The sequence below is a fragment of the Euphorbia lathyris genome, chromosome 2 (genome assembly GCF_963576675.1).
Source record: "Euphorbia lathyris chromosome 2, ddEupLath1.1, whole genome shotgun sequence".
In the NCBI taxonomy this organism is placed as follows: Eukaryota; Viridiplantae; Streptophyta; class Magnoliopsida; order Malpighiales; family Euphorbiaceae; genus Euphorbia; species Euphorbia lathyris.
The window spans coordinates 91,262,617-91,274,322 of record NC_088911.1 but is presented as its reverse complement, the minus strand read 5'-3'; the positions used below and the strand labels follow the sequence as shown (position 1 = coordinate 91,274,322).

General features: G+C 33.3%; 1 protein-coding gene across 1 annotated transcript; it reads left to right on the top strand.

Moving 5' to 3' along the window:
* Window positions 1–2,127: 2,127 nt before the first annotated feature.
* LOC136218940 (diacylglycerol kinase 1-like) lies at window positions 2,128–10,008 on the top strand. Its single transcript, XM_066006120.1, has 14 exons — window positions 2,128–2,356; window positions 2,474–2,622; window positions 2,762–2,972; window positions 3,101–3,223; window positions 3,352–3,480; window positions 3,843–3,928; window positions 4,717–4,840; window positions 5,589–5,637; window positions 6,128–6,210; window positions 7,058–7,125; window positions 8,718–8,792; window positions 8,961–9,048; window positions 9,184–9,300; window positions 9,507–10,008. The coding sequence occupies exons 2-14, from the start codon at window positions 2,528–2,530 to the stop codon at window positions 9,831–9,833; spliced, it is 1,575 nt and encodes a 524-aa protein (XP_065862192.1). The 5' UTR covers window positions 2,128–2,356; window positions 2,474–2,527; the 3' UTR covers window positions 9,834–10,008.
* The last annotated feature ends 1,698 nt before the right edge of the window (window positions 10,009–11,706 follow it).

Below are 11,706 nucleotides of genomic sequence, written 5' to 3'. Positions count from 1 at the left end.
ATAAAACGTTTAAAAACAGTACCATATCTTTTTATATTTTTAAGAGTTATTATTAATATATATGCATAACAAAATTACATGTAACCCGAAAACACGACACGAAATCGACACTAACCCGAACAGGTTAACACGACTTTGACACGAAAGTTTTTGGGTTGGGTTTGGATTTACTCTTTTGTGACACGAACCCGAATTGACACGACACGAACACGACTCGAACACGATAATTGCCAGGTCTAATTTGAAGCAATAGAAGGCGTGCTAAAACAGTTGACTGATGCGCTTCGAGAGCTAGATGAGAGGCACCAAGCGAGTACCCGAGAGTTAACTCTCGCCATTGAAGGCCTCAAGGTGGAAGACCGTAATATAGTTTGGTACTATGGATCTTATTGCATTGTTTTTTTATCTCAAGCAAATGAAGTTGTTGATTGTATTTGTTATTCAAAGCTTTAAGTTTAGTACAAAACTATTGTATAAAAGAAAAAGAACAAATGATAACAAGTTTAGCTTGGTCCAAAACTCTAGGTAGGTATCATTGTCCTACTGTGAATATTAACTAGAGATGGATTTCTATTGGTCCAAAATATTGATATTATTCTGTCCTACATCATAAACATTCATAACTATCAAGTTAAAATTGTGAATATATCATCTACAATTGCATTGGCTAGTAACCAATGGGCAGAAACTTTCTGAGCTTGTAGTTAGTTATGCAGAAAGCCATAAAATGCTCATGGTTTTTGTTCCCACTCATCACGGGACTTTGCCAATTTCATGACAGGTTTGTAACATTAATTAATTGTTCAGTTTTCAAGATCTAATCTGATTAGTTTTTTTTGTTGCTAGAATAAATCAAATGTGGTTAAATTATATTTGTCCCATTTATATTAATACAAGAACTTTGCTGAAATATTCAAATAAGTCCTCTAAATTAAATATCGGAGTGCAAGTATCGATCACCGCCCAACTCTCGCCTAACCTCTACTCTTTTTATTTTGCAGGATTCCTGGTTTTTGTTTGGGAATTGAAAGGTTAATGGAGGTTAGAGTTAAAAGAGATAATTAAAGGGAAGGAAAATGATAGAAATGAAGGTTAATTCGTTACATAATTAATACTAACTCTCCTTAACCTTTATTTACTCACAAAAACTCTCAACAAAATTAATTTAATATTTTAAATTTTATTAATTCATCAACCTCCTCTAACCTTCTCAAAAACAAGGGAAGAATCTCAACACACCATTCATCCTTTTACCCACATCAAAACTCTATCTTCACAAATTCTTTGTAGGATAAGAGCATCTATAACGGTGGTAACAAATTTTTAGTGCTAACGAGACACAAATGACAATGAAAGATAACATTACATTGCAGTGGCAGGTTACTTTAAATTTTTATAGGATAAAAAATATAATAATTAAAAAGTACTTAAATATATAGAGAGAAATGATTGTTACTTATTTTAATAACAAACTAAATTTATTAATAACCACTAATGGTTGGTTGTAACAAATAAATAAATAACAAATACTCCCTCCATTTTTTATATAGGTCATTTTAGCAAATTAATTTTTTCTCTAAATATAAATCATTCTAGGATTCTAAAAATTTTTAGTTTAGTTTTTTTTTTGTCCAAATATTAAATTTTTTACATTGGTATACATGTTTTTTTAATATTTTAATGCTTATTCTCCAATAATAACATTAAAAATATTTTTATTAGTTAATCAATATATTTTTTAATTTGATAAAATATCCTATAATAACTTATATAAGAGAATGAAAAGAGTAGCAAATATGCTAATACAGTTAATAGAATAGGGAATGTTTGAGTAGAAACTGTCCCTAATTAATTTGAACCTTCTTCCCTCCCTCCACAATTGGAAGATTCTAAGTAATTTCTAATACAACGTCAATTTAGTTATCAGATACAGGTGCCTTTACTTTATTTTTAATAAACTTCCAATAATTCATCGCCACGTCATAGAAGATGAAATCAACTCCGTATCTTACAGCGTCATTTTATCTAACCCACTATAAAATGATGAGCTCACTTACAATAAATAAATACCCACGTATGTGTACATTTGGCGCAAATTAGAAAGGCAAATGGAAAATACAATATTCAAATCAAAGCATTCGGTTGATAATGGTACAAAAATGACTGCGCAAACACAAATCAATTAGTAGCAGCTAATTTGCATTCTCCGTTCTGTTTCGCGTTCGCTTTCTGAACTTTCTATTTGCGACAAAAGCGCGTTCTGCTTTGGAAGAAACGTATTTGATCAGATAAGAAGAAGAATCGCTTAATTACGACATTTTCAACTGCTCCCTCCTTCCTTCTTTTCCGTTGCTTGGTATTTATTTATAATTTGAATCTTATATTTATTTATATTCTTCTTTCTCTTCTCTCTCTCATCAGGCTAAGTATCTTCTTAATATTGCCTTATTCTTTGCGCCGTTTGATTGTTGAGAAAATCGAGGCAGATCAAAGGAATCTTAGTACATAGTTGATTTTCGTGGGCAAAATGGAATTCCGTGAAAACATTTCTCCCCCTCCTTCTCCCCGGTTTGCGAGATTGAGAGACATTAAGAACTCAATTTCTAGGAGGTTTTCTAGGAGGTTCGATACTTCGATTGCTTCCTCTGATGATCCTTCTATCTGTTTTCTACTAATGGAGAACATTTAGCAGTTTTTATTTGTTTTCCTCTGATCTTCCATTAACTTCGATCTATTTGTTCTTTCTTTTCTCATGGTACAGTCAGGAAACTGCAGCGGATGATGTGAATTCTAAGAATTTTTTGAAGGATTTCTACGTTCCAGATTATGTTCTTATACCTGGATCATCAAAAGATGAGAATGCTTCTAACGCTCCTTCCTGTCCTGTGATTGTGTTTATCAACTCAAAAAGTGGGGGCCAGCTAGGAGGCGAACTTCTTGTTACATACAGGACTCTTCTTAACAAGAATCAGGTGAATGAATCTATTTCACTCACATCGAGTTACTAATAATGGACATAATTGTGACAGTCAGGGTGGTATTGGTAGTCATTCATGATTATTATGCTTTCAATTGCTTATCGAACAGTACATGTTTGTAGGTTATTGATTTAACAGAACAGGCTCCTGATAAGGTCCTCCGTCAAGTTTATGCCACTCTGCAGACACTAAAGAACAATGGTGACGAATTGGCTACTGAAATTGAGAAGCGACTAAGGATTATTGTGAGTATACTAGCTATCTGGTCAATTTAATGTTAGCTCTTGTCTATCTGATAATTGGGTCTTATCAGTCTGGTATTACAGTTTTTGTCCAAGTTTTGGTTGGCTCTTATATATGCTTACTTCATTAGGTTGCCGGAGGAGATGGCACAGCCGGTTGGCTCCTTGGTGTGGTTTCTGATCTCAAACTACCTCAACCGCCACCAATTGCTACAGTACCACTGGGAACTGGAAATAACCTTCCATTTTCATTTGGCTGGGTAAGATTATGTTCTGCACTGATCTAATCCTATATCTCATTCATGATGAATTTGGTCAAATATTTTGTGCTCTTATGTTGTAGTTTCCCCTGTAATTCGGAGATCACACATTCATTATAGTTGGAGATCCTTTTGCATATTAGTATTCTTTAGTTAATAATATCACAAAAACACTAGTATATGCATATCTATATTATATTTGATGTATATCTATCTATATCTGTAGTTTGGCTTTAGAAGTTGTAAAACATGTTTGCTTAATCAACTGTTGAAAATTAATGACGTCTGGATTTCAAGGGTAGCTCTGGAGAACATGATTAATTTCTGAACTGAAACATTGTATATGTCTTGTTGATTTACAGGGAAAGAAGAACCCAGGCACAGACCGTTTGCCTGTGGAGTCATTCTTGGAACAAGTAAAGGCTGCAAAGGAAATGAAAATTGACAGGTAAGAAAGCACACAACCAGATCATGAGGCAGAAACAGAAATTGAACTCTGCATGTGTCTGCCATCAGTAGTAGGTGACAATTGCTGGTAAAAAAAAAAATAATTGGTTTGGGGAAAATCTAATTTTTAAAGAAAATCACTACTAAAGTTTCTTTCTCATTTCATGAGAGGTTTAAACCTATTTATAGATATTTAAGTTGATTGCAGAAAAGCAATTGGAAACTGGTTTAGTTGCATTAAGAAAAATCTCATTCAGTAAGATTTTCCTAGGCATATTTGGCTGTCAATGTGGCATCTTTTTGCCTGTGTTTCCTCTCTTTTTTTTGTTTGTTTTTTTTTTCTCACTATCAGATTTGAATATTCATAATTGTATTATAATTATATACTCTGGTTAAGTGACCCTGATCAGAGAAAACATGGTCTACAATGAAAAATTAGTAGAAATTTTGGACAGGCCTGAATGTTGATTAACTTAAAACAAAAAGATGGAGAGAAATAAAGATGAGGCAAAATATTTTGGAGAATGGTTTCGTTCGGTGTGTATTTATAGTTGTAAACTAATCTGGAAGAGATTCAGAAGTCCTCAGGAAAAACATGATAAATTATGTGTGGGAATGACATTAAAACAATATTTTTCTTTTCGTTTTCTTTTTATTCCCTGAGATATTTATGCTGTTTGATTTTCATTCATCACCTGAAGAGAGTTGCATTTTTTTGTTCTTCCATACCCCCCAGCTCCTTTATTATGTTTTCATGTGGACTGAAAATGCTTCTTTTCTTTTAATCAGCTGGCATATTATTATGAGGATGAAATGCCCGAAAGAAGGTTCTTTTGACCCTGTTCCACCACTTGAACTACCGCATTCTCTGCATGCGTTCCATCGTGTACCTATTTCGGATTCATTAAATATGGTGAATTTTTATTTCTCTTTGAATGGATATATGAGTACACATGTTCTTAATTTCAAGCCAAAAATCTATTTTTGCTTCCAGAAGCATGTGAAACTAATCCTTGATGCTTATTACCCTCCAACGTTGAATAGCCTAAGTGAAATTTGACAGTGTCCAAGCATTGTCCATTGAATCCACGTGTCATTTTAAACCTGCAACTAACATTTGGAGATAGTTATAATGGCAATATGAGCACTTGTATTCTATTTCTTGCGGTTTCTTTCTTTTGTGTTTGTTTTGCTTCCCATTAGGAATTCCGCCGATTCATTGATCCTTTATTTATGTTCTTTTTTTGTACTTTCTTCACATGAGATCAGGCATGTCACGTTGGTTGGTTTAGCTTATGATGTTTGTTTTGCTTTACATGAGATGCTCCTTTGCTAGTTCCGAAATTTCTTTTGCCTTTCCTCAAGAAGCTCACCACACGTTTAGCGGTGGTTTTGGTTTTTGAACTACTTCAGTATGGGTATAATCAGTTAGTTACAATGTCAATCTGCGAATTTGTGTCGTCCATTGCCATTGCTTGATTTTATGTTTGTTTGCTTCGCATTTGGAGTTCTGCTATTTTGATTGATCCCTTTATGATTTTTGTATTCTCTTCACATGAGATCAGGCATTTTACCATTGGTTGGTTTTTCTTGTGATGTTTGTTTTGCCTTACATGAGATGCTGATTTGCTTATCCCAGAATTTCTTTTGGCTATTCTCAGGAAGGTTACCATACATTTCGTGGAGGGTTTTGGAACTACTTCAGTATGGGTAAGAATTTTAAGCTTGTTCATGATAGTTATCATCTACATATATAAGAGGATAAATATCCCATTCATCCTGGATTTGTATTCTAAATTTCAAAACTAACAACACGAAAATCAAATAGCAGGAGAAGTAAATAAAGAATTAGCTCAACATAAAATATAAATTAGGAATTTTTTCATCTAAATGAAAGGCAGCAAAGCCTTTATACAATTTCAGTTATGTCATACTAGGCTAATACCCTTTTTAATACATGATTGTAATTGCTCATTCTATACTTTGACAAGCCTTATACCAGTCTAATTGGCTCTTGCAAATCCAGCTAATTTTAGAACTGCGAATGTTTATGAAATGAACAAAAGATGTTATTTGAGGGGGAGTGGTGTAGATAGCATCTAGTCTAGTACTGCTCTCTTTAATATGATAGCATGGAAATACCTTAGTTAAAATTTTTGATTGAGAAGTTCAATGGATCTATATGTTTTATGTCATACAGGAATGGATGCTCAAGTATCATATGCGTTTCACTCCGAGAGGAAGTTGCATCCTGAAAAATTTAAGAACCAATTAACTAATCAGGTATCTTCTCAGTATGATGCATTGTATAGAAAGATGATCTTATGTTTGTTTTCTTTTTATGTTGCTACTCCTTGAATTTTACAGGAGATAAGGATAATTTTAAACAGATAACTCCCAATTTTGCAGGACTCACCAAGATTTATATAACTCCTTAAACGTGAAAATAAGTTGAAATTGCACTAACATTTTCTTTTCAGTATAAACAAGTGTTTATTCCTTGGTAAATATGATAGATGCCAAAGCAATAATCTAGAGAACTAGGCTATATGTAGACTGAGAGCATATATTCTATTGACTGCATAATGATGCCAGATGAGAGGGGCGAGGCACTGGATTTGTTGAACCTTTCCTGATTGATAGTACACATGTTTGGAAGTATTACTTTCACATGAATTAATGTAGCTTATTCTCATGATGAAATTGCTGTATGTTAGCTACAATTAGAACTTAAATAGTTCAAATGCGATATTAATTCTCAGTGCAGTATCTATAGCGAGTGATAATTTCTATTCACAATCTTCAGTTTCATTTTGTTTTGTGTTAGTTATTCACTAAATTTTCCAGTTGAATATTTGGGAAAAGGAAGAAAGAAACCAACCACATATATGCAGGAATGAACTAGTCAGTTTTTCATGATAGTATATAACTTTTTTGACATAATAAATGCATATAAAAATATATCCGTATACTGCCGTATTTTCCATTCATTATCAGTTTTGATTTTGTATTATCAGAATAATCTTAATTTTAACATTTACTACGACTAATATCTTATCTTGTTCAAAATCACTTTTTCTTTCAATATCAAATTACTCATTGTTGTTCATTTATATTTTGGGTGGACTAGAGTGCTTATTTAAAGCTTGGATGTACTCAAGGATGGTTTACGGCCTCGCTTTTTCATCCCTCTTCACAGTGAGTATCTCTTCTCTCTATGTGGCTGAAATATTATTTTACAATTATAGAGATAGTCTTGCCTTTCCTCTGTGTTCACTAAAGTTAGTGGTTTCAGCTTCTAAGAAGTTTGGTACTTCATCATCAATACAGCCATGAGTCTGGAAACTACTCGCCACTTTAAGTTAATTTTGAGAATAGAAATTGTGTTTTTTTTGCCTTCTTGTAGGATCAACAGTGACAATTTATTGTTTAAGTTACTGGCATATTCCATGTTGCTCTAAGATTAGATCTAGAACCTTGTGAAAGAAGTTTGTGACTCCATTATGTGAATGTAGAACGAGAGTTATTTGCATGATTAAGATGTCGGATGCAATGCTTTATTGATCTGGTAATAAGTTTGATTGCTATAATAATGTTGATTTATGGAACAATTTCTTGTGACTCTTGATTGTGTTCTTTGATGTTGTACAATGCATCATATCTTCTGAGCTTTTGGCAGTCTGATGACACTTTGTGAGTCAGTTCACAGTTCCTCATCTTTTTTTTTTCTTGTTTTTTTTTTTTTTTTTCTAAGCTTTCTTTAACATCTTGTAGGTCTATTATTGCATTATAAACATGGTTTGGGTTACATGGATAATGTGATTTGTTCTTTTCTCTCCTGTGATATTTAAGTTCGCGTTTTGACATGTAGACAAATTGTTTCCCTAAAGAAACTTTGTTCTTTTCTCTCAATTATCCTCTTTATGCAGCATTCTCATCGTTAATTCAATGAATCATGTGATGCAGCCACTACACTTTGCTGCTGTGGCCAGTGATTGAATAGCATCAATCTCAACTAGTTTGCATTGTTACATTCTGGTGTACTGCCTTAAGCATTAGGTAGTAATTCATAAGAGGCCATCAAATAAGCTTAACCTGAACCATTCAAAGTTTCACTTAGATGTGAATTCAGACTCACAACTGCAGATAATGACATTAGAGCATCTCCAAGAGACTCTTAGTGCACTCTCTAAAAATAATATAAATAATTGACTCTTAGTGATTTAAGAGTGACTAAGATATATCATCTCCAACAATACTCCTTATATTCGCTCCTTATTTATTATTTTATAATTAAAATTATTAATGATTGTTATATTTACCAATAGTGAAAGGAGAGAGACTCTTTAATAATAAATTATTAATAATAAATGAAGTTAGGAGGCACTAAGAGGTGGAGATAGGCTCTCTATTAATAGAGAGGATGGAGAGGCTCTTAGTGATTTGAGGAGCCACTAAGAGGCTGTTGGAGCTGATTTTTAATTCTCCCTCAAATTTTAACTTAAGAACCAAACTAAGAGGCTTTTGGAGATGCTCTTAGAGCTATCCATCATGTGGCGGAGCAGAGGAGGGTTATCAAACTTAGCTAAACAATATTTTAGAGAAAGGAGATCAAGTATAAGAGTGCCACTGCTCCACTATTCCATGTTACAAAATTTTATACATTGTCATCGAAAGAATTGGGTGTTTCATTAATATCTTTGCTTTATTTGCCAAAATATATCTGAGGTCTATGGGGTTTAAGTGTTCAAAAGTGGCCTTATGAGAGAAATGCATATATGTTAATGCAGGAATATAGCACAACTGACAAAGGTTAAAGTCATGAAAACCAAAGGTGAATGGGAGGACCTTATCATACCTAGCAGGTGACATATATATTCTTTGCACCGTGCACTGTCTTCACATTCTTCCCCCTCTCAAATAACGGAATCAGTTGCACACACTTTGATTAAGAAACTTGTCAGTTATATACCATGAATAGTCTTTTTCAAGATTGACGCCTTATATCACAAGTACTTCTATTTTGGTTACAGTATCAGGTCTATCGTTTGCCTTAATTTGCCCAGTTTTTCTGGAGGACTTAATCCTTGGGGACATCCAAACAGGAAGAAATTGCGGGATGTTAGTTCCTCTCTCTCTCTCTCTCTCTATATATATATATATATATATATATATATATATATATATTCCTATAACCTTTATAGCATTTCTTATGAATACAAATTCTAAGGAATACTGAAAAATTCTTGTGAACAGAGGGACTTGACACCTCCATATGTTGATGATGGTCTCATTGAGGTCGTGGGTTTTAGAAATGCTTGGCATGGGCTTGTTCTACTTGCTCCAAATGGACATGGGACTCGTCTTGCACAGGTATATAACAATTTTATGTACTCAAATGATATTTCTCTTCAAGTATAAACTCATAAACAAATTTAAATTAAACTGATGAAACTTACGGTAGAATCAACAGATGTATCTTCTGATGAGAATAAATGCTTTGAGTTCATTTAACTTTAATATACGCTATCTCATTTTCTTCTAAAGAAGCTGATTTTTATCACATTCTGTTTATGTAGGCACGAAGAATTCGTTTTGAGTTCCGTAAGGGTGCAGCTGAGAACACATTCATGAGGATAGATGGAGAGCCATGGAAACAACCACTTCCAGTTGATGATGATACAGTTGTAGTGGAAATTTCTAATCATAACCAAGTGACAATGCTTGCCACCACTTCATGCCGATCCAAAAGTATACATGATCCTGCTTCACCTGTTAGGTATGATGATGATGATGATGCCAATAGTTGTGATGAAGAAGACGAAGATTCAGAAGAACGAAGGAAATTCGGAGCTGCTGATACATTCAAATTTCCTGATGATTTTGATATATCTAGACTTAGTTAAGCCAGAGAGGGAGAGAGATTACCCTATCCCTTTTGTCTGCCATTCTCCGTAATTTGCCTCCTGATTAACCGTAGATTTTGGTGTTAGTTTTTTCTGATTTCCAGAGGGGCAAAACTGATATCCTTGTGTACAGCTACAAAGAATCAATTGACAGAATCATGATGAATTTTTTGAAGGATAATGTTAGGCAACTCTATTTATATTGACGTTTAGCTAGTAGGTTTATGAAATGTGCTACATGTCTAAACTTGCTACCTCAAAATCACAGTGATATGGGCAGTCGTAAATCTCTGCTTTGTAAACAAAGTTGTGAGCTTTCTCAACAGCGCTAAGATAAATATTGCATATGTCATGCTGATATGCAAGCAAATGATGTGTTGTGACTATCCCATTGAACTATAAAATTTAAAATGCTCATGAAATACACATTCTCTTGATTATAAAAAAAAAGGGTAAACTTCAAATAAAACCTAGGTGGTTTCACTAATTTTCAAATATTGTGGTTTACTTTTTGTCAAAACGAGGATTGATGTTTTCAATTTTAGCATTAAGAATTTTTTCGATTGATACTATTAAAATCACCTTTGACAATTTCAAAAATGACATATTTTAAGAACTACTAATATTCTAAACAACTTTAATTCTTCAACTTTTTTATTTTGAGATTGTTTAGATGATGTTTGGTAAAGAGAGAGAAAGTTAATGTTTAGAGAGAGAAAATTCTAAAAAAGATGATTTTCGAAAATCGAAAATGTAGTTCCATAAAAAATATGACATTGAACAATTTTAATTCTTGAAAATTTTCATTTTCAGGTCGTTAAAGATGGTTTTAATAGCATTAATCAAAGTGCGAAACCTCAATCCTCGTTTTGACAAAAAGTAAACCACAGTCCTTTATCTGAAAATTAGTAAAACCACGGGGTTTTATTTGAAATTTACCCTAAAAAAATAAATAAATATATTTGTTATTATACCCCGGAAAATGCTAACATCAACGTTTAGTTATGTATTCTTTTAGAGCATTATACTCTGTAAGTATTTTAAAATTTTCCCATTCAAGGGCTTCCTTTACTCTTTTAAAATAATATTAAAAAAAGGTAGCGAAACTGGCTATATTATTCATGATAAAATATTGAGAATACTCATACAGTCTTGGAAACCATTTGCTTTTTTTTTTTTTTTTTGATAATGGAAACCATTTGCTTATTGATAACAATAGAATAAGAAGAAAACACAAATTGCATGTGCCAACCCCACCATTTCTTACTTCTCTCTATTATATCTGGGTGCTGTATCTGTCTGTCCCCATCCATATCCATCCAAATCCAATGATAACATTTGGAGCTTGTTTCGTGAATACCACTGTTAAAAAACCATTTGCTTCTCTAAACTATTGGCAATTAGAAAATCTCCAAAATCCATTCCATCTTTGTTTTATCATTAATTAATGTCAGCATCTACACCTTATATATAAGTTCCCAACTCTCAACTCAAATATCACTCAAACAAAATTACAACCCACTACTGATACATCTCTCTCTCTCTCTCTCTCTTTTCCTACACTAGCTAGTACTAAAAATCTGAAGGCATATTTGAAGAAGTAGAAAGATGAGTTCAACAAGCAGAGCTTGGATGGTTGCAGCAAGCATAGGAGTAGTTGAGGCATTAAAAGATCAAGGTCTATGCAGATGGAATTATTCACTTAGGTCTCTTCAACACTATGCTAACAACTATGTCAGATCTTATTCCCACCCTAAAATCACTTCTGCAGTTTCTTCTCCTGCTGCTGCTGCTGCTGTGTCTAAGAAGCTGAGAAGAAATGACAAGTTGAAGAAGAAGCACTCAGAAGAATCACTTAGAACTGTCATGTATT

Bases quoted from the DNA above. Each gene is read 5' to 3' on its own strand.
- LOC136218940 (XM_066006120.1), top strand. From the start codon at position 2,528: ATGGAATTCCGTGAAAACATTTCTCCCCCTCCTTCTCCCCGGTTTGCG. The intron at 4,841-5,588 runs GTGAATTTTTAT...GGCTATTCTCAG, and splicing joins TTTCGGATTCATTAAATATG to GAAGGTTACCATACATTTCG. The intron at 8,793-8,960 runs GTGACATATATA...TTTTGGTTACAG, and splicing joins GACCTTATCATACCTAGCAG to TATCAGGTCTATCGTTTGCC.